This window comes from Sphaerodactylus townsendi, linkage group LG12 (genome assembly GCF_021028975.2).
Source record: "Sphaerodactylus townsendi isolate TG3544 linkage group LG12, MPM_Stown_v2.3, whole genome shotgun sequence".
NCBI classification, from domain to species: domain Eukaryota; kingdom Metazoa; phylum Chordata; class Lepidosauria; order Squamata; family Sphaerodactylidae; genus Sphaerodactylus; species Sphaerodactylus townsendi.
The window spans coordinates 33265279-33292225 of record NC_059436.1 but is presented as its reverse complement, the minus strand read 5'-3'; the positions used below and the strand labels follow the sequence as shown (position 1 = coordinate 33292225).

Sequence of the window (26947 nt, the reverse complement as noted above, 5' to 3'; positions counted from 1 at the left end):
GCCTCAGCTTCTATGTCACACACTTACATCTCAACCACGCCCCGACCAACATTGCCTACCTGAACTGAAGGCCCTGTGGCAGCAACACTTGCTGGGAGAGATGCTGGCTTTGTGCCAATGTCTTGCAAGCTGAAGCTCAAGCCCTGCAGAAGACTGCTGGCTGATGCTGTCCCTGAAGAAACCAAAGAGAAGTGAAGAGATTTTGTTCTTCTGCCCTTGTAGGAAACTCAGCTGCTGTCTGAGCCCATGATTCAGGCAGGCAGGGATAGGACAAGCCCGCACAGCCATTTCTACATATCTGAAGTCACTGCAAGTCTCTGAAAAAAATCAGCTGATCTGCCCTCTTGCCAATACATCTTTAATGTCAGGATGCCCAAGATTGAAAGAATACCCCAATTCAAACCAAAGGTAACACAACAGTTGCTTTCCATATCCACTTCAAACCAGGAATTGCCTTGCCAAAATGAGACACCATCATTGGTTACCTTGGAGTGGAGTGCTGGGTTGAGCTTGTACGCAGTGCGTGCTGCCAGCCACTAGTCTGTTTTGCAGAGCATGGAAAGCACTTGGAGCTGTGCTACTGGGGATTATAGCAGAGGGGGTAGGACTAACAGAGGGGCACTCTGCCGTGGAATTTTGCCTGGGAAAACAGGAGATATGGTCCAGTTGGCAACAAAATTTCAGCCGTATATTCACAACGCACTTTTCTCCCCAGTTCTAGTGAGCACTCATGTTAAAGTCATAATTTGAACCTAGGTCTCCAAGATCTTAGCCGAAGTACTGAACTGCACAGGCTAGAAGTCAAACTAAAACAACACAGACTTTTACTAGAACAAGGTATTTGCATTAGGTACCTGAAAAGTGTTCATAAACAAAGGGGTTTTGTTTTCCCCAAACACTTCTTAGCTACTTTGCATACAATACCTGAAGCTTTACAATCTATGTGTCTTTCCTTTTCTGTTGTGCTCTTCATCGTAGTCTGTGATTCGAAGCAGCCAGGACTGCATGAGTTCACCTGGACAGTGCTGAATACATGTAAATCTGCTCACTGCTAAAGGCATATGCTGACTTTCACTGGAAAAGCACCAGTGATCTAGATCACATGAGAGTATATAAAAGTTCTCTCTGTGATGGCTTGTTTACATATGCAAACGACCCTTTGATTCTGCAGTCTCCAAGTGGGATTCTGTTCTGTCATCAAATAAGGAATGAGACAGCCGATAAGTTGATTAGGTCTGGTTACACCTTTAATTGTCCAAGGAACGAAAGGATTTGAACACTCTGCCTCTTCTAACTGGCTGTTTCAAAGATACTCACTTTGAGCTGGCAAGCACTCCCGTCACCTCTTTTGCACCCAGCACAGATTGTCCAAAGGCCATAGCAAGAGGTTTCACTGTAGCTGCTGCAAAATGGAAAAAAAAAGAGAAGAAATGTAATGAGGCATCAGATGCCCTCCTTCACCATGATTAAAGCTCTGTTTCTGAAGAACTGGAAAAAGCTCAGGTAGCACGTTCCAGCACTCACACGCCATAAGCTGACACTGCTGTGAAAAATGCAAGGAATACTATGAGATCATGCAACTCACTCGGCAAGTACCGTAGAGCAATAAATGAAACGATTCTGGACACCAGCAGCTCCATGATGCAATAGATGGGAACCAGACATTGCCTCCAAAGCAATGGAAATCTAAGCCTGCAGACTCAAAGGTGGCAAGTCACTAATGTCCATGGCTTATGTCACTTATACTATTTTCTTTCTTCTCTCTACTACCTTGTTTCACCAGCTAATCAGCCACAGCAGGGCTTTATTTAATCCATATGATTCTGTTAGCATCCTCCTAGGACATTTATAAAATACACAGGAACAAAAACAGAGTTAAAATTATATTTTTATTGTAGTGTTTTGGATACAAATATAATTTGTCTTGCATATTCCTTCTGTCCACGTATGGTAAGAGGGAATTCTTGTTTTGTTCAAGTTAACTTCTGTATTTCATTATTTTCTGTGAAAAGAAATAAAGTTTGGATAATTAAAAAAAATTAAAGAAACAGAAACTTTCAAAGCTGGTGAATGTATGCTTCAGTGTTAACACACACACAAAATAGTTAATTTGTACAGTATAGAAAAACACTGTTAAATTAACCATTGGAAGATTTATAAAAGTATAACATTTTGCAGCTTTGGAAGCCTCTTTATGTCAATGCTCTCAGATGGCTTCATTAAATCCAGTTCTAATAAGGGCGGTTGTATGTAAAAAGCAGTAATCAATAACGACCCTTTTGAAAGTATTCATGTGTATAAATGGGGCTGATTCATTAATTCATCTAGTTTGCATTTAACTCTGTTCAACTGTATTGGGGTTAACATCTAGCACTGTTACCATACAATATTCCTCAACTGCGAAGAAGAAGAGTTGGATTTATATCCCACCTTTCTCTCTTGTAAGGAGACTCAAAGGGGCTGACAATCTCCTTTCCCTTTCCCTTCCCCCCACAACAAACACCCTGTGAGGTAGGTGGGGCTGAGAGAGCTCAGAAGAACTGTGACTAGCCCAAGGTCACCCAGCTGGCGTGTGTGGGAGTGCACAGGCTAATCTGAATTCCCCAGATAAGCCTCCACAACTCAGGCGGCAGAGCTGGGAATCAAACCCAGTTCCTCCAGATTAGAGTACACCAGCTCTTAACCACTACGCCACTGACAGATACACTTCCTTCCTATCCACATTTCACAGTGGAAAACCAATATCTGCACAGTGTGCACTGTGGCCAACTCTCAGGCCAGCTTACTTTTATAAGACATTTGTATCTTGCCCTTCCTCCAAGGAACTCTGGGAATCATATCATGGATGGGATGATCCTATCTCAGCCCAGTTTTTTACAGATGGATGCAGCAGAAAACATAGTTGCCATATACATGTGTTCCCAAGCACTGAACTGGGTTAAACAGCCTTTTTAAAGGAAACCGATGAAATGAAACAAGGCTGCTCATTTCACTTGGCTCCTAACAGGCTCACAGCATGGGAGGAGAGTGATCCTTTACAATTGTAACCAACTATGTATTTCAGGCCACTGTAATACCCAAAGTTATGATATCCAGGAAACTAGTTATGCAGGAAGAACAAATGGGATCCTCAGGAGGAAGCTTTTATGCAATATTCCCAGCTTAATAGTTTTTGAGAAGTCACTTCTGTTGGTCCTGATTCAAAGATCATGGAAATCTCTTGAGATATGCTTCTTTAAAACTGACCATACTAACAAATCCCTTCACATTCTTCATGTTCCATACATTTTCCACCTGCCAAACATCAAATCAGCAGTCTAGTTACCTTCTTTTAGCTTGCACCATGACCCAATAACATTCAGCCCAATGTCAGTATTCCTCAAAGGGTTTTTTCTAGGGCCCTGTTTTACTCATTTCAAACTCCTAATGCAGTGGAATAGGAAAGGGGGTTGCATGACTGGACTCCAGCACTATGACAGTTACACTACTTTATCCATCCCTTCATGATCGTTGTTGGGCAGCCAAGTACACAGAAGAGATTTGCTAACTGAACAAGTTTGTTGACTTGGCTTCTAAAAACACGAGAAGACAACATGAACTATGTGTTTACAATATTATACCAGATTTTTTCAAGTATTAGCACATTCTGCCCCTTCAAGGAACTCAAGAGAAGCATGCATGGCTTTCACTTCCTTTCCTCAATTGAATCGCAGCTAGAAATTGCTCAAAATAACATCTGTACTATTCTCCAGAACAAAGATGCTAAATGCCTGCATACCAGGTGGTAAGGCATGTTAGGTGCTTGCTTTCCATTATCATAGCTATTGGACTGAACTCTGAATCCACCTACCATACCCATGTTTTACAAGCCTTAGAGCTCATCCATGTCAGCCAAAACACAGTTAGTCTACTTAAAGATGATACAAGAGCTTTTTGTATATTCCCTGTCCCTTTCCTGTCTCCTCCTGGAGGTACGTGAAAGTGACTCCCAATTTCCATGACTCACTTTCTGGTGATGCATCCAAGGGTGCTCCATTCCCAGCTCCAGCAGCTTCCCCATGGGAGACAATGGTCACCTTGATTTTGGCCCGCTTGGCGGATTTGCTGCACTGGGTGGGGCTAGGAGCCCGGTGCCTCTTCAGTTGCATTCGCAGGTCTTCTTTCTCCCCTGAATCCAGCTGCTGGTCTGAAGAAACTGGAACCACACAAAACAAAATGGCATACTTGAAACCGAGAACATGGGATAATTCCTCCACTGCCAAAAATGGGAAGTATAAAATTCCAAGGCCCAAACTTGACACATGCAACTTCCTTGTGCTATCCTTTGTACAGAGTGGCCATCAGAAGCTTCTCCTCTCTGCTTTCAAAGGCCCTTAAAAGTCAACCTATCACTCAGGCCCCTTCTGCACATGCAGAATAATTAACTTTCAATCCACTTTCAATGCACTTTGCAGCTGGATTTTACTGTGGGGAATAGCAAAATCCACTTGCAAACTATTATGATAGTGGATTGAAAGTGCATTATTCTGCATGTGCAGAATGGGCCTGAGAGTTATGACAAAGAAATGCCGAGAATAATCACTTAAGCTTTAATTCTCACTGAAAGTATGAAAAGCTCTTAACTTCAAGCCAAAAATCACCAAAATTCTACAAGTTTAAGGAGACTAATGATATATATTTACACAATTATTGTCAGACTGATCCACCTCACAGAATCAATTTGTTAGATAACGAACATCTAGAGGAGTTTCAAATATTCAAAAGGCAGAATGATCGAGCTAGAATCAGCATCCTTGTCTAATGGCAGGATAACAAAATATAAAGAGGAAAGTGGTGTGATGATTTGCAGGGGTGTGCAAGGACCACAGTATAGATACTGAAGTGATCTGCACTCATGTGAGTTGAAGAAGCATAAAAAGAAATAATTTGTTCTAATAGTCATATCAGATTCTGTGACTTTACAGTTCTTAGCATGTTTTCATAAAAGTTGCACTCAAATGAGTGAGAAACAATTCAGCTTCTTTCACTTGATGCTAAGTCTCACCAATTTCTCCTAATTTACAGGCAACTGAACAAGATTCTCCTGCTTAACAAACAAACATTTCCACATTGGTTTTCATCTGCAAGGAACAATTCGCAGTTTTGTTTGTTTTACTACACTTAGCAGGTTCAGAGACAACGCAATGCCCAAGTACCTAATGACAATACTGAAACACAGCTCTTTCTACTGGCTATACCAAACAGCAAACAGAATACCAACAGTTTCATTATTTGATAACCAGAAACAAACCGGGTATTTTAAAAAACCAACAGCATTTAGTCCTTCGTATTGGACAAGATTAACAACCCCCTATATGTGTGCATTCTCAGTTGTGCTCCCCACCTTGTGAAATAGCCTGCTTGAAGATGGGTCAGGAGGGCTCCCCTGCACTGTGCAAAGTATGTAAAATGGAACTGTTCAGGAGGGCTTTTCTATTAAGGTAATAGGGCCATACTATATCAGAATTGTTCAAAAGTGCTTTACGAAGGGAAAAGGCCTACTGGCTATACCACTGTGTTTTTAACATACCTATTTGCTGCGTAGTTTCTACTGATGTAGTAATATTTTTTTACATTCTACATATTTGCCGTATGTGTTATAGATAATAAGTTATGCCGACTGAAATTTCTCTAATCTTACTATATTGCTTTTTGGATGTCTCTTCCTCTTGACTGCATTGACTTGCCCTGCATAACCTACTCTTGAGTCTCAATGAGAAAGTCAATACATTCAATACCTTAGTCGATGATTATCTCACAAAGCCTCATGATATTGTCTTGTAGAAGGAAATATAACTAGCTCCATGTGTCAGATGATAAAACTAAGGTTAGTGAAATTTACAGTGGAAATATACAATATACCTCAAATTTAAACCAATGCAGAATGAACACAAATCTACTTCATAATTGGGGGTGTGTGTGTTTCTGTTATGTCCCTATTTTCAGATGTAATAGAAGATGCATTGAGGGAGATGCATTGAGGGACATGTCCCAGCACATAACAGGAAGAGAAAGGAAGGTGTGGGTTTAATTTTCCTTAGGTTTCTCAAGATAGTGATCCTACAAGGATGGCTTCATCATAGCCTATTGCTAAGGAATATTTATGCAAGAGGCATGAAAGTAACTCTTTATTCAGATATTATTAAATCAAATGGGAAGAGTGGCCTTCGCCTTTGAGAGAACACTGCAAATGTCTGTCTCTCACTCTTTGCATGCAGCTTACTTGATACAGGTTTCAATACAGATATTCAAGCTTAAAAACAGTTCTAGCTATTAGATTTTTGATTTTTCTCTCCTTGGCATTTTTTCAGTTCCCTGTACTCTTTGTCATATCTACAACTGACATTAACTCCATAGTGAAAATCTCTTTAATGTATTGACAACTAAGGGACGAAAAGTTTGAAGGATGCACAATATCTTTTCTGAGCTGTAAGGTGCTATATACTATTGGCAAAAAAAATAAATACACCACAAAAACATTAAGTGTACATTAAACCTCTGGCTGAATTTTACTTTTGTTGCAACCGTCCTAGAACAAAAATGCACCCAAATGGATGACAGAGAAGCCGAAGCATCTAATGACGGCTATTTCTGCTGTTAAATATAACTAGTCATCCATAGATTTTGATTCTATAGCAGTCAGTAAGCTTGAGGCTTGCTTATCCCAGATAGGGAAAATTCTGCCTCTCTACTTTCATCTAATCCATAGGTGTCAAACTCAGACCCTCCAGATGTTCATGAACTACAATTCCCAGCAGCCCTTGCTAGCATGGCCAAATCATTCAGCAAAGGAGCTCAGCTAACTACACACTCACACCCTCCGCATTCCTAAAAACCTTGATAGCTAGAGCCAAGAAGAGCAGCTCTTGAAAACTTAAGTCCACTCTGGACTCACTTAAAAAGAGTACTAATTTGAAATTTATCTATAGTGAATTAGATTTTAAGTAAATTTGGGGTCATTACAAACAAATACTTCTCTGATGTGCCCCACATTTAGTATGTAGATATTTCTTCAGCACCTTACTTCACACACACTACTCCCTGGAACTACAAAAACTGCAGATTTCCAGGCTGGTTCTTTAACAGCCAGCAATTCTGAGGATTATATGAATGGCATATGACAGATGGAGCCACGGGTACTAAAAGTAAGCAAAACTTAAACTCAGAGCAATGTGGCCACTGAACCTTTTAATTGAATGTGATAAGGAGTTTTGTTGCCAGTTTGCTAACTCTTTATGGGAGCTCAATAGGCTTCTACTGAACTTCTGAGTGCCACACTGAGGAGGATACCATTCCTTATGCAAACAGCTAGGCTTGAATGTGCTATGACAGTGCTAAGAAAGCTCTGACACTGTTCTTTTGTGTTCAAGCGGCTGAAGAAAACTAGTCAATTTTACCTAATAATCTTCACTGAACTTACTACCAGATAGACATGCACAAGATTGGCCTATAAGTAGCAATTGTATTCAGCTAACACAATGATCATAAACATTTTCCCCCTCAACAAATTATGCTGTCATGCATAATAAAATACTAAAATGGCAACATAGCCCATGCTATTTTCACAGAGTGTGTAAGTTAATCAATATACGTACCATGAAGTCACTCCATGAACTGTCCAATTTGGAAGGCTAGTTTGGATTTGGTTTTATAAGTTGGCTGGCATCCCCTTGTGGCTAAAGGTGCTGTACCAGCTTGAAACTTGCGACCCTTCAGATGTTATGGACTACAGTTCCCATCATCCCCTGCCAGCACGATGCTGGCAGGGGATGATGGGAACGGTAGTCCATAACATCTGAGGGCCATGAGTCTGACACCTGTGAGCTAGAGTAATGACAGATGGTCAGATGCAATATGCCCCTCTCCCCCCAAATGGTGAATTCACTGTAAAAATTCAATCCACACAACTGAAGCATTTTAGGGCTAGTGCTTCAGGTCAATCATGTTCAATCACTGTAAAGATGCAGAAATCATATCCCTCCAGAAATCGACCTATTCTTCCATACACAGTGCAAGCACAGAGCACTAGGAAGTTTCCTGCACCAGCCTTACTGAAATGAACTCTCACACAACTTAGGGGCTCTTTTCAGTTCAACGAGGCTCACACATGAGAGCTTCCTAGGAGGGTCAGAACCATGTCCCATTTTGCTGCCCTTCATCGAGTCAAAAATCCACTACTGGAGGAGGCTGCCTCAGATTCCTCATACTGGGATGCTTCTGCATTATCCAGAATAACCCACATCAGCTATTAAGTTTGCTACTTCGTGTGTTAGTGGGGCACCATAGAAACAAAGCATGGCTGGCACTTCTAGGTCCAAAAAAGACTCAGGTCCCAGTACTAAAGCAGCTGCCATGACAACCATGTGATTTTTTTAAAAAAAATTGCCAATAAACATTTTTCAAAGGGATCATTGATCTGCCACATAAAAAGAGGGTGAGAAGGGAAAAGAAGGTGGCTTGCATTCGAAGCGTTTTGCTTCAGCTCCCATTAAATCAAGGCAAAGGTAAAAAGCAGGACAACTCCCAAACACCGCTGAACCAGTGCAAGGAAGGGAAGGGAAGGGAAGGAGGGTGATGGAGGATAAAAGGCAGCAAAGGCAGAAAGTGAGGAGATACTCACCAAAGAGGCATGAAGAGGTGCCAGGAGGAAGAGATTTCCTCACCAGCATGTTTTGTTTCAGAAATGCAGCAAACTGAGCTGAAATGAATCAGAGAAAATTACAGTACCATAGCTTGTGTGTAGAAGGGGCCTCCCTCATTCTCGCCAGGAGAAGAAAAATCATTTTTAGCAAGCTGCCAGGCAAATCCCAGAAGTTTCTCCCAGTGGCATAACTGTAGTAGAAAGACCACCACCCCCTGCCCACTCTCTGCCACCTTGGCCAAACACACTTCATCCTATCTGAGGGTTAGCAAGACTGGGTAGCAATTTCCATTACGGGAAGAACATCCAGACATTTGAGACAGCTGCTCTCTCAAGCTGCACTATCGGTGATGAACACATGGAATATGTTGTTTCAAAACAGATCATTACCCAAATACAGAACACCTAGACACATAACGCATTTCCTAACAAAGAGTGCAATTATACAGAATCAACACAACATCAACTCTACTGCTCTAGACAATAAGAATGCAACATTCATCCTGCTAGCATTAGCTAACAATAATATACTGCTGCTCAGAGAACACAGATCTAGGGGCTATTCACAACAAACCATTGAAACAGACGTGCCTTGCATTTGTTATTTTGTGCTTCCACTATCAGCAAGGGGAAAACTAAGTCTCATTAACATACAATACTGTTTGATAAATCGCCCTTGAGATTCAGTGCAGACAAGCTTGTTGGATTACTGTGAATGTTTCTTCTCATTTTGCCAGAGAGGGCTATTCCTTCCACTCAAGTCACAGGCAGGGCTAAACTAATTGATCAGCGTTAGTCCCCTCCAGCGAGGAGAACAGCTCTTCCCCCAGTTTTTGGACACAGCACAGGAGAGGCTATTTTAACTGTACATAAAGTAACCATATTTGTACTGAGTTTCTAACACTGAAACCTGAAAATAAGAGGATAGCACTGAGCACTGGCTCCAGCACCTGACTGATGCCTTGAGAGCCAGGGACTAGCAAGTCAACCCTCCCCCATAAACAGCAAGAAAACCCAGATGGGGCAGAATACTTCTTGCCCACTACTGTGTTTCCCCGAAAATAGACAGGATCTTATATTAATTTGTGCACCAAAAGATGCATTAGGGCTTATTTTGGGGTAGGGCTTATTTTAGGGGAAATACGGTAACTTCACAATGTATTAAGGCGGGCTCTCGGCAGCCCTGTTGCTTCCCCATCAGGTGTGATGCAAGCTGCATCCTCATTGGCAGGGAGAACCCTGCTGGATCACACCATCCTGATCTGTAACTACCGGTAGGGCTTATTTTTTGGAGTAGGGCTTATATTTTAAGCCTCCTCCAAAAATCCTGAAAAACCATGATAGGGCTTATTTTCAGGGTAGGTTTTATTTTTGGGGAAACACGGTAATAAGAAGCAACAGCCATGGTAGATCTAATATTTCTTCATTGGTACCACAAGGTAACCTGGTAAGGGGTATTAAACAGCAGAATCCACATACTAGATAGAAACCTTTCTGTTTACAAAATTGGGAGGAGGAACTGCTAGAAGGACCCAGCTCTCAAATGCAACCTCAAGCATATTTATTTAGGAAGTTGCCTTAGTTTTCTATAAGGAAAAGCGCAAATTGGCCCAATACTAAGGTAAGAGAGAGCTGCAAAGTACTGCACCCTATGCAGTCTTGGCACATTTGACTCATTCCACACTTTCAAAAAATATGCTAGTTTTTTTAGTAATTCCCACATTTTCCACTATTTCCATGGAAAAATTGAAAAAAAAAAGTTCTGATAATTTTCATGCTAACCACTTGAGTAAATAAAATTTTGTTTATAAGCATGACAGGGCCTCAGAGATTCCTGACGCAAATAGACACTGGAATGCCTCACTAGCAGAAAAAAGAGAAACTGCTTCTCCCTACCACAAGTCATATCCTTTGATTTATCAACTCCATAAAGCCTCTCCTATTTGCATGAGTAGGCAACATTTACCTACAATACAAACTACACATTATCTCAATCATGACCTCTCAAACCTTACTGATTAATGTTAAGACAATGCTTTTTGGATGACTAGAAGAATAAGCTACCATGTTCTTTAATCCCACAGTTTTCTGGCAGTCTCCCATGAACCACCTTGTTCCAATGATCCTTGCTGTTCTTTTTTAGCATCTGAATTTCTGAACAGATCTTTGGAAGCATGATGTGTAATCTTGAAATCAGCAAAACGTTTTGTTCCTGATCACTAACAGTCCACATGGCATCCTTTAGCTGAATGGTTAATTTAAACAGAAGTCCCCCATCTGTAATTCCATGGCATTGTGCGCAGCCCCAATTGCAGGAGTAAGTTGTAATCTTCTTTAGGGAGTCTGGTGATATGTCCTGGACTTGGAAATCTTGAGAAAGCAAAATGACCCTTGCTTGCTTTTGTAGTCTGTTCTTATGAACTGATCTGGGCAGGATCTAGGGCTGTTTCCGCACAGCCACGCTGCGGGGGTGCGTCGGCATAAACGACGACGACGCACTCCCCAGGACCGTTTGCATGGACGGTCCCGGAAGGGGTGGGGAAGATGGTGCAGCCTGCGCAGAGGCTGCGCTGTCCCCCGAACGCCTTACCGTCACCTCCGGCCTTCTGGCGCGTTGCATAGGCCAGGGCACATGCCCCCACTGCCCTGCGCGGCAGCTCTGGAGTCGCAGGGCGGGGGGGGGGGCGTGTCCCCCTGGCCTGTGCAACGTGCCGGAAGGCCGGAGGGGACAGTAAGGCGTTTGGGAAAGGGGGGGGGGAATGGCACCTTCCAGCCATTGCCGTTCGCCCGGCAGCGATTGGAAGACGCTGCTTCTGAAAAGCAGCGTTTGGAAGCAGCGTCTTCGCGCCGCTTGGGGGTTGCGAGGCCAGTGCTGTTGCGTGCGAACCCCTCCCCAGGGAGGCTGTTTTTAGAGTCCCTGGGGCACTCTTTACCGCCCACACAGAAAGGGCCTAGGTTTGGTGGTTAAACTCTACATACCCGTTCTATTCTGTCCTTCAACTGAATTGCCTCAGCCAAGGAAGCATTGCTAGCCTGAGCCAAAGAAACATTGCTGGGCCCTAATTCTCCACATTTCCAGGAAGTCCTTGAAAAACTAGGTTATTTTTAGAGAGGGCTACCAGGGGGTGGGTGGGGTGTGCATTGCACCAGGCACACGCCTGGGGGTGCGGAAAAATTTCCCCCATGGCGCCCCTCCTCCCCATACTTACCTTAGTTCAGCTTGAAAGAGCAGGCTGGAAAAGCGGCCTGTTCATTTGAGGCTGAAAACGGCCTGGTGGGAACTACGCTTCCCAGAAGACCTTGTGAGCCCAAGTCTCCAGGGAAGCGTAGTTCCCATCAGGCCATTTTCAGCTGACTGAACAGGTGGCTTTTCAACCTGCACTTTCAGGCTTTGAACTAAGGTCAATATTGAGGGTCTTCAATATTGGGTGTGTGTGGGTGCAGCCGGGGTGGTGATGGTGACGGAAAATGCAGTGTGTGCACCAGGTGCAGTATGGCCCAGCTACGCCTCTGCCTCAAGTTTAGTTTTCATAAATGCTTCCTTTTGGGGGAACCATTCAATCTTTTTTGAAGATTAATATCATGTATATTGGAGCGTCTGCTATAGCAGCAGGTGATTTTAAAGAGTCAATTATTTATTTAGAGATTCATTCCTAAGGTCTCTAGCTACCTTAACTGCAACTATTATCAACTATTGCTGTTTTTTTATTGACAAGATGTCTTATTTTAAGGTGAGCTCATTTCTTTTCAGTAGAGACATTCTCAATTGCTCGGCATTGCTCTATTACACCATTCTTTGATGGCTCCTCTTAATAGCATATTAGTCCTCAGAAGCCACAAAGCCAAGAAAGCATTTAAGCAAGCAGTGCTATAGCAGGGTTTGGATTGATACCCAACTACTACAGGAAATGAAGCATCACAGGGGATTAACAAACAGACCTGTTTTTTGTTTAAGAGCAGAGTGGAAAAGAGTCATACTTCCCAACAGGAAGGAGAGAATGCAATATTACCGGGAGCTAGCAGACCTGTAAAGCCATAGGACAGTGATGGCGAACCTTTTCGAGACCGAGTGCCCAAATTGCAACCCAAAACCCACTTATTTATCGCAAAGTGTCAACATGGTAATTTAACCTAATACTGAGTTTTTTGTTTAGAAAAAACGGTTGGCTCCAAGGCATGCATTGCTCAGGAGTAAGCTTGGTGGTAGTTGGTGGCTTTGCTTTGAAGCAACCGTGCAACTCTTCCAACAGGTGAATCACGACCCTAGGAGGGTTTACTCAGAAGCAAGCCCCATTGCCAGCAACCAAGCTTACTTCCAGTAAAGGATTGCGCTTTAGTTTAACAGCGCTTAACAGGCTTACTTAACTGCTTCCTCAAAACTAGGTCTTAGGTTTAATGCTAATAATTGGGCCCAGCGGCCCAGGCCAGCCTAGATGTGTGGAGGGGGCACTCTGTTTGCACGTGCCCACAGAGAAGTCTCTGAGTGCCACCTCTAGCACCCGTGCCATAGGTTTGCCACCACTGCCATAGGAAGTGAGCAGAAGCCCAAAGCATAAACACACATGCATGTACACACACACACAAAAGCTGTCCTGTGACTTTAGTGGGGGGTGGGGGTATCCTCATCTGACATATTTGCAGTATACCACAATCAACAGATGGCAAACAGCACAATGTGTTACTCATATCTGTTTCACAGACGGTATCATGCAGTAGCATGAGCTCAGTGCCAAACAGGATAAAAGGTATGGAGTTGGATCCAATAGCAGGAACTTGCAAAGGCAACCTTCCTGGCTTCCCTCTTTCCCCAGCAAACATTTCTGGAGTTTATTACTGGACTTGTGAAACCAGTGTGGAGTAACAGCCATGTGTCAGGAAGTTGCAGTGGCCAATGGGCTGAAAATTGCTCTTTTTGCCTCTTCCATAAACAGAGCTCCTCTCATGAGAGAGGAAAGTGAAAACTTACAGACCATGAGATCCAAACCCACCCTGATTGTAGAACCACTGGTGCACCTTTGCTCTTTGACATCCCCTTCCAATGCACAGCCAATCTTATAATTGTCTGACAAAATACTGGCTTATTCAGTCAACTGGTGGCGCATATAAACATCTGCACATTTACGTTAAAGCTTACAAAGATACGCCAACCTGCAGAAAGACATTCCCTAACTACAAAGTTTATTAGCATACTTGAACTCTTTAAAACTTCCAATTCAACGCACCCGTTCTTAAGAGTCCCTGTGGCTTTGGATGGAATGGACAATATATGAGGATTTTATTTTGGAGGAAGATGCCTGTTATCTGAAAGCTATGTTACTAAATAAAGTCTGGAGACACAAGCAAGAAAGCTGCTTGTTGCACAGATCAGAAAGTATGCATGTCTAGGAGATCAGGAGCCTCACCAAGAAGGCAAACAGGACAAATTACCTTGAGTTGTTTTGTGTGCCAGCACAGCTTCCGTTCTCTGCATAGGCCTCTTCATCATCTGGGCAGCACCAATCTGAGTGGATTTCTGAATGGATGACACAGTGGCCATTTTAGCTTTGGGGCTGGAGGTGGGGCTACTGGAGACACTGGAGAAATCCTGCCCAACAAAGGAAAAGCCCCCATACCATTAGATTTGTACCACAACAAAAAATGTCGGTAACTTTTAGAGTTCACGGACCAGGAAACCCCAGCCCTGCTACTTCCCCCCTTGATGCAGGTCTCCTCCAAAGGATCACCTGGGTTATAGTGAGCGTTGTTTCTGCCACCCCACCCAAAGTTCAGGTCACTTAAAAGAGATAAAGATTAACAACGTTTTCTTTAAAGCATGCAGGGGAGGGACCATTGTTTTTCCAGCTAAAAATTTCCTTTAAACAGTTACCCCTCATTACCAAGGCGTGCATTCCTGATGGGCCATAGGAGCACCATGCTCTACTGGTTTTGCTCTCTTATCAGCAACCAATGGAATGCAGAAGGTGATGCCTGGGAAAGTTCCACCTTTGCTGCTGTGCAAAGTTGTATTCTGTTCCTCCATACTTCAAACATCTACATGATACCATCAGGACAGTGGATTTGGAGTCAGGTGACATTAGTGTGTTGATGACACCCAACTCTACTTAACAGTCAAGCAACCTAAACCAAGTGTCACAAAGTGTCAAAATTATGGGCTAGACAAGGGCCAATAAACTGAAGCTCAGACCCATTGTAGTTGCTTTACTAAGCTGTTTTTGCTATTTCTGATTTTTGTTATTATATACAGGGCTTTTATTTTGTTGTACAGTAGTAGCCACTTCCAGCACGTTTTAAGAATACATCCAAGATGTAACCCAAATCCAGGAGCTACTACAGACCTGAATGTCCAGGTGTACTATGAAGCAAGTGCCACCTCTGAATCTTTCATATGTGTACTGAAGCGCTAGATTTCTGCCACAAATTTACACTTGTAAAGGCTTGCAAATGTTATGATTTTCCTACAACCAATGCACTGACGTTTCATACTGTTTGCTTACACAGAAGGGTTGCAGTGTTTCCAGTCTTTCCACCGCCTTGACTATTCTAATCCTATGTCCTGCTGGATAGAGATAGCATCTTTAAATATTGCATTGTACTATGTACCTTTACAGGTACTGCTGTGTTGACACCCAGTTTTGTAAGTAAAGATATCACTGCAATAGATGTGTTTAAATCATATTTTTCTGGGCAACTTAAATGTTTAGCAATAGGATTACTTATACTAAAGAGAAAATGAAATATTTGGTAATGAACTGAAAAACAGCCCAAATGGGCAGCAGTGGTACAGATAACCTAGTTGGTCTAGTTGGTATCCACCAGAAAAAATGCATGTAACAAATGCCTCTGAACACCCACTGTGATCTGTTATTTAACATTACTTTGAATGTAGCAAAAGACATACCCTGAACAATGAAAACGACTAACTTCATCATCATTTGCAACATCTTATGGGCCTCCCCTCACTGCACTCTCCCCAAAATTGCTGTTCTCACCTCTGAACCTGAAGGTGAAGCTGGGATCTTGGTTGCAGGGGATGCCGGCCGACTGCTTCTCTCTGACATGTCAAAAGTCAGATCCCTTCTTGCAGAGTCACGCGTTTTCTTCTTCTTCTCAGCATCTAGATCACGGGGATCAGAACCCGAGTGGCTGTCTGCTCGAGTGAGCACACCAGTCAGGAAGTCGGCTATTTCATCCTTCAGAAGCAATAAAACAGAGCTAGACTCTGACACCTGAGGAGTTCTTTGATGTTGGCGTCAAAGCAGTTTCTCGCAGGAAAGATAATTCAGCAACGTAAGAAGAATTCCGGGGTTCCACAAAAGGCCCAAATTCCCTGTACCTTACCAGTCTCCCACTTATATTTTAAATTATTGTGTTCACGTCAACTGAAAATAAAAGTAAATACCACAAAGAGCGATAAAGGTGGCTCTGGAAAGAAGCATGTGCAAAACAAAAGGATCTCTTGGCCTGGTCTAAGGCCAAGGGGCAATTTAGAGGTTTCTTTCTCTATTGTCCAAAATGCAGTTAATAACACCCATTGTAGTAAAAAAGCAATGAAAACTGCCATGAAGACAATGCAGTCATTAAAAACAAAATTGTCTCACTAAACTGCATTAGAGCTTTATTCAGCTCCAGAGGAGAAGTCATACCTCAAAGGGCTTAACTAGATACACACAAGGGACTGACAGACTGCATTTTCCTATCCCAACAGGATGCTGTCTTCCCAAGACTAAGGAAGGACACAGGGCTATCTAAAAGTAGCTAAAAGTACTAAGTAAAGAACTGTACCACATCCTCTCTAGGTGTGGTTAAATCCTAATAGGGGGGTGCACCAGCACAGTACAGTAAATCCATCAACAGGAGAGTGCCTAGTACACAGTAACAGACAAACTGGATCTGGCCCTGTGATTGTCAGGGGGATTATATCTAGATGATTGAGATGCATTCCTAACTCAATGTAATCGCTACATTCAGAGGCATTCTTTCCTTGATCTTTACTTTATGGCTTCACACACTGAGTAGATAACTAGGCTTTCCCCTGAAACTTTGGACTCATGAGAACTGGGATTGTTTCCATTATCTCATGGGGGCAGGATGCCAGGTGGCTCTCTCTCTCTCTGTCGCCGACCTTGGGGCGCCTCAGCTCCAAACTAACTCTTCGTCACATTTTTTGGGGAAAATGGGAGGGGGGACTAACATTGGAATAAAGGGGACAGCAAAAGCCAGGTTCGCCAGAACTGGCTTTGGCAGGCTGGTGCTTCAGTGCCTATCAATAAATGCTACTGATCAACAACACAGAATCCATTTATTGCTTCAAGGTTCAAGACCTAACAGTGATATATGTGGGGTAGTCTGGTGACCAGTGGAGTGTAGCTCTTAGAATGAAATACTAAAATATGGGCGATGAAGGTTCAGAGCCCAACTCTGCCATGGCAGCTTGCTGGGTGACCTTGGGTAAGTCTCACATATTCAACCTAACCTACTTCACTGGGTTGCTGAGGATAAGATCAAGGAGAACAAGGTAAGCTGCTTTGGATCTCCGTTGCAGAAAAAAGTAGGGCATGAATAAAGTATATTTTTAAAACTGTATCAAAAGCTATTGAGTTGAAATGCACCTCTGGCAAGATATGTGAAGAATTAAACTCGGGGGAAGAGAGGGAGCTCTTTTTACCTGTATGCATCTGTCCACCATGCTCTGTGTCAGTCCTTCAGACTTCTTTTTGGCTTTGCTTATCCTATTAAAAAGAACTGTAAATACACATTCATTTCCCCCAGCCCTTCTTTTTGCCTCCCTTCCCCCATAGCTTTCTAGCATAATCCTCAACCTGAATGCCAACAGTAGTGGATGAACCCTTGAAGATCAGGCTATTAGTACTGATTTTTATCCATTATGATTTGGAAAACTAGGTCTTGATGTGTGACATTAAAAACTCCTTGACAGGCTTGAAAAGCCACGTGTCTGGGACCACACATGGAAGACTTCAGTAGCTTTGTAGGATGGTGAGGTGTCTAGCAACAGTTTTAAGTTCTGTCATTCAATTTGACAATTACATTCTATCTTCTTAACTTTCTCAAATGCCTTATCTTATGCACATTTTCCAAGGATTGTTGGTAGCCAGCTACCAGCTCACAGTCAGAGGCTGAGTACATGCTTTGCTGACAGACAATATTAGGTTCAATCTGATAGCTTCATTTAAGGGGTCTCAGATAACAGGGTTCCAATTTTAAGACACAGACACAGCAGGCAACAGACTAAACGGCCTACTGTAATTTCTTATGTTCACAAATATCAGTGGTTAAGTAGAGCTTCAATTTGATTTAGAGTTCCAAACATTTTCATTTCAGAATGAAGCCCTAACCTCATTACTAAGGGTACCGGTAATATAATCCTGGCTGAACGCACCTGAGATTATCGTCAGCACCTCCGACCACAACTAGGCTGTTTTCAGCGCGAAGTTTCTCTCGGAAATCTTCCATTGCTTCACTGTTACACTGGAGGGAGTTCTGACCGATCACAAAAAGAACCGGAGTTTTCATATCCAGAAGAGGATCGTCGACATCCTGCAACCCAAAATAATTTATTTCAGACCTTGATTTAGAATATGTTTGGACCAAACACTGGACTTACCTTTGGACATAAAGCATTTTGACAAGAGCAGTTTCTTCCATCAGAATACTGAGAAAGGGCTTACTACCTTTTTTGCACTGATCTACTGAAGGAAGCCCCTCTGAGCAAGAAAAGCTTGAAAACAAGAGGAAAATACTACAGAATATGAATGGAATCCCACTTAGATTGTCCACAGTGAGAAATAAAATATGCCATTCATTACAGTTGTGCACCAACAACATGTCCTTTCAAAAAGCAGCAAAGCAAGGTTCTCAGAGTGGCACTCAACTTTGCCTTCTCTCTCTCTCTGCTAGACAGGGAAATGGCTCCTGTGATCGACAGGTTAGGTTCCGCCTCTCCCTAAGAGACCAATGGAATGTTAAGTGGAGTGAGTTGGAAAACAGCCCTTAGAGTTGAAAGGAAAAACTAAATGAACCCTGTGGCTAAAGAGAAGTATTTTGCTGACAGGGAAAAAGGTCAACTTGTATCAAAGAATCCCATCCTGAACAAAGAATTAGTTCAAAAGTTCAACAGAAAAGAAACTATAATAACTACCTGATTTTCTCCAGTGTTTTGTTCACACCATAAGTAAAAGTTAACTCCTTGTTTATTTAACCCTGCAAGTTGGTTGTTTAAGATGTCAGGGGAAAAGCATACACACACACACGAGCTAAGATTTTAGGCTTTATATATGTGCACGCACACACATATATACGCAAACACACACATGTGTATACGTATGCATATCTGTATATATATTCATGTCTTAATATACATAACTGATAAGAAAAAATGGTGGCATGAAGAAGTGGAATGAAGCAGTGTTTCAGTCCCCAATCCCAATAGCTCTGTGCAGAGTCTGAGTGAGGGGGATTATTATAGGGATCTAGGTTATTCTGTCTAGTAGTGTCTCTGAGTGACAGAAAGGACCATGAAATTGTCGTAGCTCTCTGTATATTTTTTAAAAGGCAAGATAAGCAGTGAACTGTGACTTTCTGACCTATCTGTAACCATGAACCTGTGGGAGAGAGGTTATTGGGAATCATAAGGACTCTTGAGCAAATGAAAAAGGGAGTCACAGCTCCCTTCTTTGATCTTGGTTCTAAGAGGACAGTATAGGTGGCTCCCAGATAACTCTCAGAAAGCCTTGCATCCCTGGGCTGTCAAGCAAAAAAATCATCTGCCACTAAGGGGAAAGTCCATGCTATCTCTTTGTAACTCTGGATAATATCCAACCTCTTCATTTTTTGTGTTTAATTTCATGTTTCTAATTTTGAAAAGTATCCCACCCCAAGAGAAATAGAAGGGGATGAAAAAGTTGGAACAGTCTTTTACAGATTCTGAAATCTATAGAGCCGTGGAAAAACTCTCTATCTAGTTCTAAAAGAGATAAGAAAAACAAGGGGTTCCCCTCCTAGAGCAAATAGGAACTGTACAAAAAAAAGTTTAGCTCTGTCTCCAAAGTCCAATAGCCACCATCTCCAGGATGTCTTCCTACCACAAAGAAAACTGCATTTTGATATGCACTGTTATCTACATGTGCATTTGAACGGATGATGGGAAAGTACAGCACTGCACTCCAGCTAAGCATGAGGTATTTCAATTATGTCTGGATAAAACATAGATAATAAAGAATGGGATTAAAAAGCACAGGCCTCACCTAACCATATTATTATTATTATTATTATTATTATTATTATTATTATTATTATTATTAATTTGATTTGATAAACCGCCCTACCCCCGAAGGGCTCAGGGCAGTGTACAACAAGACAAGAACCACCATAATAAAACAAATCGAATAACCCCAGTTAAAATACAAATCTTAAAACTATAGCAGCAGCAATCCACAATAAATAGTTAATAATTAATAATAAGGGGCGTCTGGCATCACACCCTGGCGATCAAGACCTGGGAGTGGACGAATTCTGGGAGGGGACTGGCAGATGGTCAGATGGTCAGGTGCACAGCCAGTAAACAGGGCAATAAGAAGGGGGCGGAATCAGCGCCCGGTCCCCCCAAAAGCCCAGTGGAACAGCTCAGTTTTACAGGCCCTGCAGAACTCCCCAAGGTCCCGCAGGGCCCTAACTGCTGGAGGAAGAGCGTTCCACCAGGCAGGGGCCAGGGCAGTAAACGCCCTAGCCCGTGTGGAGGCCAGCCGCATCATAGAGGGGCAGGGGACCACCAGCAAGTTTGCCTCCGCGGAGCGGAGGGTACGACCCGGGACATATGGGGTGAGACGGTCCCGTAGGTATGAGGGCCCCAGGCCGCGAAGGGCCTTAAAGGTCAGAACCAACACCTTATACACCAGCATAATTCAGTCTTCTTTTTTTTAGTCTGAAATCTACCCTGTTTCATTCTTACCCCTCTGGGCCCATCCACAGTTAAGAGAGGGAATCCAAGGCACACAACTGCAGTGACATCCTCGAGCACTGAAACCTAGAAGTAGAGGGGGAAAGTGTCATCATTTAGCAGCACTGCAAGACTGTATAGCTCAGTTGCAGGTACTGAATATGAATTTTGGACTAAAACTGTTCAGGTGTCCCCATTCTCCCAGTTGCAGCATTTCAGGGGTCATTATGGGCTGCAGGTAGAGAGGGAATGCAAGATAGTAATGCTGTGCTGGATTCAAATACTTTTTAATTTACTGACTTCTGCAGGTTTACAAAGATGCTCCTTACAAACTTCTCCTTATCGTGAGCTGTGTTACAACAGCATTGGCTTTAAAAGTAACTCCATGTTAAATGGTGTTTTCAGCATGTGCTCAGTTCTTCCATCTTATCTGTTCTCAAAACCCAAAGCACTCCCACTATCCAGACTAAATCTGTTAGCCAGTAATTAGGAGCTTCAGCTCAGGTCTAATGCTGCCTCTCTTTTCATGATTCAAGCCATTCTTTATAAAGGCAACTTCCACAAAGGGCACATTTCAACAACATACCCACTTCAGTCAGGCAATTTGAAAAATCCTGCAGTAAGGAATGTGTTTTTGTGTTGAGGATTACACTAGCACACTGCTTGCTGGGGCTGCATATTAGTACTCAGTGACAGTGCCATTAGAATAGCAACGAGAAGAATTACATACGTGACAAGCCACCAAAGCTCCAGTGTTCCAACCAATCAGGATGATTGGCTTGTGGGAGAAATGGTTGTGGATCTGGGAAAGAAAGAGAAAGGGAAAGTTAACAGAGAAGGAGACATAAGTCTTTCCATCACCCAAGGCCAGAAGAAGCCATGCAAACATAACTGCAGTGAAGGGATTTTACTCCTCAGACAACCCCACTCAATAGCACTCAGACCCAGGTATTCCAGTAGAAGCTCCCATTCTTACTTCTAATACTTTGCCTCTCACGGCACCAATCATGTGTTCCAGGCACTGCAATACTCCAACACCACTGCCATTATTCATCAAATGGGTAGCAACTGGGATCACCTGCAAGGCAACAAGAAAGAAAGTACACAGATTAAACAGGTGTGATTCTACCACAGTGCAATCATTAATGGCGACTGTGACTGAGAATTTCATAAATACAGAGAGGTTGGAGTGTCTCCTATCCGCGAGCATGTGATCCTAGTCAGTTCCCACTTCAAATACTTCTTGCCTTATACCCATCAAAGATTGCCAGCATAACACAGCATTCCATCCCCTTGCTATCTGATCAGGACACAGCATTCCATCCCCCTGCTATCTGATCTTAATGAGGAGGTAACTGGACTGCAGCTACGACTCATGATTATTTTCCACTTGCTTTGAATCAAACCTAATCCAAGAAGGGAACACAACTGTAAAGGTGACTCAGCTCCTTGAGTTCTGTTGAGGGAAGATCAAAGCATCCAATGGAATTGTGGAGAAAAGATCCATACACACCACAAGGAGGAGGCAGTAGGGCAATTACACATACCTTTCCCAAACAAGAGAGCTGGGATTGCCAGAATCGATGCCGACGAGAAGTAGGAAACATTGAACTGGAAGGTCCAGAAGATGGTAGCAGGATCAGAGGAGAACCAGGCAGCTTGCTCTTGAAAAACAAATAAATTATAGTAAACCCAAGGTTCACTGACAGATTGCAAGAGCTGCTTCTTTTTAAGATGTTCCAGCCCCTTCAAAAAAACATAATTCCTGACAAATTAAACATTAGGAATCATTAGGATGTTGTGGGTTTTCTGGTCATACAACCCGGAAAACCCATAACATCCTAAATTAAACAACGAGGCAGACAAATTAAAAATGGCACAAGCAAGAGATATTTGTTAACTTTTCACTAAGAACAATTTAATAAGACATTTAAGCACCAGCAGTACACTTGGCCAGTTTATACAAGGATGATTTAGGGCCATTTATGTAAGCAAAACAAAAACACAACCACTGCCCCATTATGAAAATTGTTGCTACATTCCTCAGTTCACATAATGTGTTGAAGACTGTATCAAGTGCTGCAGGAGCAAGGTATACTCATGATAATGGGGCTCCAGAAAAACTGACATCAAAATAAAAACCCTAGGACAGCTTATCTGCTGAAGGCACACAATACAAACTTACCGGTTTGTTATGTGAAAGGACACCCACAGCTGGGTCCCATGGTCTCTTCAGCAACAGGGACAGAGCTTCAGCGCCTGTTTTTGCAGAAGATGACAACAGCATCCGATCAATCAGGGTGGGAATCTGAAACCAACAAAGAGAAATCATCATTTGCACAGTACTGCATTTAGGGTCCATTTATTACCTAGTATCTCAATATACTGCATTTTAATGCTCCGTCAAATGAAAAATATGCTTGATTTACACATGCAGGAAAATGAGGTAATAAGATGAACAGAACTGCTTCAGACTGCAGGTGGAGGACCACAATTTGAAACGTTCCTAAGATTACAAAATCCCTGCAAACAGAAAATCAGCACAGCAACCACAGAGTGCTTAGACCTTTTCGTGTGTGCTGCTTGCCTCCCATTTATGTGGAGGTTTTTTTAATTTAAAGGAATATTCAAAGCTGAAATCCACCACCTGCATTCTGATGTTCTAATCTGTTCTACCACATCTGCACTCTAGCACGTCACTCTCCAGCACAGGCAGGCCATGTCGTAGAGAGCCATTTGGGGGCTGGACTAGAACCAATCCCCTATTGCTGAACATGTACTTTATAGGTTAGGGTTATTTCTTATACTACATGTAAAAGGTAAGGAAAAGGCCAAATGTAGCTACAACTATGGTTCAATCATAATTTGAATGACAGCTCTGCAAAAAATATACTTTTCCTAAGCTCAGAGCAAGATAGATAACAAAGGCACTTTCTGTTGTGCCACCAAAAAGGAGCGGGGTGGGGGGTTCAACAAATAGCAACAAGAAGTTTTTAGACTCTTACAAATCACCTTTCCCTTAAGTGTCTGCAGGGCATCCAGATAAGCAGCCAGCATAGGTAAACTGAGGGTCTCTACCAGAGTTGAGTGAAGCCACTGGATCAGTTTGGTATCCCAACTGATGCTCGCCAGAGCCTGGCGAACCCGTCGAGCACATTTGTCCACCGCTATCCTCCTTAGCACCGGCTCATTGGAAGCCTTAGGAAAATGACAGAATGAAGACATAGTGATATCAGCAAAATGAGGCGCTCCAGCCCCAGAATGCTGTCACAGCTTGAGCAGACAGTCCTCATATTTATGGGCAGAAGTACAAGGGGAACATGCAGGAAGAGCTTTGCTTAACTGATCGGAGCAGCTGGATGCTCAGAATACACAATAACATACACAGAAAGGAGAGAAAGAGGATGGTCCTACCCCTTCATTGGCTAACCGAGCCAGCCTGTCTGACTGCAAGGCTTTCAGGATTTTATTGAACAGCTTGTTCTGGGCCACAGTCCAGCCTGACCTGGAAAGCAGAAAGCCAGTTAGCAGCTCCAAACTAAATGTCAATGGAACCAGGACTTGACGTTTTCCTAATCCTATGTTCAGACATTCTGAAGTGACAAACTAGGCCATTCTTACACATTTGGATGTTCTATACAATTTGCAGAATATTTTAATGACTGTAAATTCAGATTAGGACTTTGAAACTCACAGAATATTTTAAAATTTGATAGACAGAAACATATCAAAAATGAATAAAAAGGTATTGGACTTTTCATTAAATATCGTACCCCACATTTTGTGTTGTCACGTTAATTTTAAGACCTCCTGACCATGATGAGCAAGGCAAAGATTTCACAGCAAAAGAATCTAAGAGAATCTAACTCTACAAATATTTTGCAGGTATTTCCTGCAACTGTATTGGTTACTAAACTAACAAAATAATACTAGAAAATTATCACAATGTAATGCTTGGGTGTGCTGGAATTCAAAATCAAATGACCTGTAGCAACTCACAACCCTATATTCTACCTGTTCATATGCTCCTCCCAGTCATCAGGTGGAGGAGGCGTATCAGTATCTGTGCGGGCAAAAATCACATGACGCTCACACTCATTCATCACAGTACGGGCCTTCTGGTTGTCATACAATGGCACAGGTGTAGGTGTTACTGTTTCTACATCAATGGGAACATCTGCCTCACTGAAAAGAGATACAGAAATTTCAAGGAACACTCTTCCCCCTTCTTATGAAATCAGCAGGTCTATCAAAGGAGGAAAAAACCACTCCACACAGGCTGTATACACTCAAAAGTCTACAGGTCAAATTTATCACAAAGGAACCACTAAAACAATGATAGCAGCTAACTAGCCACATGTGGCTCCCTGACATGCAACTTGTGACTCTTCTGAGTACTGTTCCTCATTGCAGTAACAGTCCCATATTTCAGGAAAGTGGGCAAGCACCTTATTTGGTGGGGCTAACGGTTAGCACGTAGTTTCCAACAAGAACCAGCTTCCACGAGAGGAACAGGCAAGGTACATGCCTCCATGAGGTTCAGGCCTCATGCCAGAGATGGAAAGAAATGTGGTTCTTCTGGTTGAACTGAAAATGAGACTTTCCTTGAGCTACAGAATACTGCTATTTGAGAATACGGGTCACCTAGCTCTGGTTTATAACTCCATTTTAAAACACAGACACACACTGAAAAGCAGGACCAGCTAATCAAATTACAGATACACACACAGAGCCTTTAGTGCACCTGTCACCAAGTCAAACTCACATGGCACTGCTATCTTGATGCCTTTTGGGAGTGACAAACAGCAGCCGAGTTGGACGGGCATTGCTGGCATCAGGATGAGCACTCCAGGGCTTAGCATAACTGTGATCCAGGAAGACCAAGTCCAGTTCTCTTTCATGGACCGATAGCTGAAAAAGCAAAGAAGTCCCCATCCTCCGAGCTGAGGTCTGGAAGTCCCGTTCGTTGTTTCGATAAGACATGTCTCGGTCAGACACCTCTGCTGCCGGCGCTAGCACGGATGACTCTCACACCTCCTCATGGTCACTGCTATGATGGAAAGAGGAACCCAGGTAGATAACACAGAAAAAAACCCTCTGTTTCTTAACCTTGTTCTCTGTCTCACTCCCCTGACACACATGACCACTCCTGGCAAGCTCAACCACAAACAGAACCCAGAAAATACATGCCAGTAGCATCTCCTGTCTCCCCCATCAACCCAAGTCTCAACCAGCCACTGTAGCCAAACCAGGACCTGAGCCCTCAGGAGAAAGTGTGTTGCCTTCATTGCCTTTCCACACGCAACGCAACAGCCATAGTATGCCCAGAGCGAGGAAACCACCCCAACACCCCATCCCCACAGCTCGTCTTCCGCAAGAAGAATCAGTCGCTTTGAGAGTGACACGGACAGGCAAGAACTTTGGGCCAGACAAAAGGTCAGGCGCAAACAACACAAGTTCCTTCTGCACATGCAGAATAATGCATTTTCAATCCACTTTCAATGCCCTTTGCAGCTGGGTTTTGTGGTGCGTAATAGCAAAATCCACTTGGAAACAATTGTGAAAGTGGATTGAAAGTGCATTATTCTGCATGTGCGGAAGGGGCCCCGCTATCTCCCAACCGCGACCCAGAGAAGGGAGAGGCCGCAGCATGAACGCTGAGGACGAAGCCCCCCCTCAAGGCTTCGCCGAGGAGCCACCTGAGGGCAGGAGGGAGCCCTTCCAGCAAGGTCCCGCCTCGCCTGTGCCCCGCAGCCAGGGACTTTTTGCTAAGGCGATCCACGGCGCACTCCGAGATCACGGCCCGCTGCCACCGACCGGGACCGGGAGCAGAGGGGGGCGAGTTCGAGAGACAAGAGCTGCCACAGCTCCCAGGCGGAGTTGCATTGAGCGATCCCACTATTCCAACCCCACGAAGCGGGGGTGTTGCTGAACATGTACAGAGCGCCACACCCCAACAGCCTCCTTACTCGCGTCTTTCGCGGAATCCCGCAGTCTCTCGACGCCACCCGCCAGGCGGGGAGGCCTCAGACGGCCTAGTTTGCTGCGCATGCTCCGTGCTCTCACTGAAGTCGCCTGCAAAATGCGGCTGGTGAAATCCTGGAACGGGAAGTTAGCGGAGGGCGAGCTGCACGGAAAGGTGGCTGGAGCGGGAGGCTCCCAGTACCTCTGAGAACAAAGTAGCAGGACAGACGGTAGTAGGGAAAAATCGGTACGGATTACAGAATGGCGCTGGACAGCGCTGAAAGTAACCACCCGTGATACGAGAGGAAAGGATCAGTCAGAAACAAGTTGGGCTGTGTTTCTAGGGCTGA

At 43.4% G+C, this 26947-nt stretch overlaps 1 protein-coding gene across 9 annotated transcripts in view; it reads right to left on the bottom strand.

Moving 5' to 3' along the window:
* The window catches only part of KANSL3 (KAT8 regulatory NSL complex subunit 3), a 30927-nt gene extending 4034 nt beyond the window's left edge, over nt 1-26893 (bottom strand). For 2 of the 9 annotated variants that reach the window (XM_048513403.1, XM_048513405.1), the window contains exons 1-19: nt 26603-26893; nt 25399-25683; nt 24648-24818; nt 24048-24138; nt 23646-23831; nt 22819-22941; nt 22181-22297; nt 21610-21711; nt 21364-21435; nt 20646-20720; nt 18078-18235; nt 17346-17409; nt 15670-15870; nt 14108-14264; nt 8660-8737; nt 4007-4195; nt 1318-1402; nt 486-640; nt 60-172 (exon numbers count right to left, since the gene is read on the bottom strand). In XM_048513403.1, coding sequence (XP_048369360.1) covers nt 60-172; nt 486-640; nt 1318-1402; nt 4007-4195; nt 8660-8737; nt 14108-14264; nt 15670-15870; nt 17346-17409; nt 18078-18235; nt 20646-20720; nt 21364-21435; nt 21610-21711; nt 22181-22297; nt 22819-22941; nt 23646-23831; nt 24048-24138; nt 24648-24818; nt 25399-25616 — 2355 coding nt within the window. In that variant the 5' untranslated portion in view covers nt 25617-25683; nt 26603-26893. Of the gene's footprint in view, nt 1-59; nt 173-485; nt 641-1317; nt 1403-4006; nt 4196-8659; nt 8738-14107; nt 14265-15669; nt 15871-17345; nt 17410-18077; nt 18236-20645; nt 20721-21363; nt 21436-21609; nt 21712-22180; nt 22298-22818; nt 22942-23645; nt 23832-24047; nt 24139-24647; nt 24819-25398; nt 25684-26369; nt 26569-26602 lie in introns of those variants that run through there. The other 7 variants (XM_048513399.1, XM_048513400.1, XM_048513396.1 and 4 more) reach the window with 7 other exon arrangements.
* Between the last annotated feature and the right edge of the window lie 54 nt (nt 26894-26947).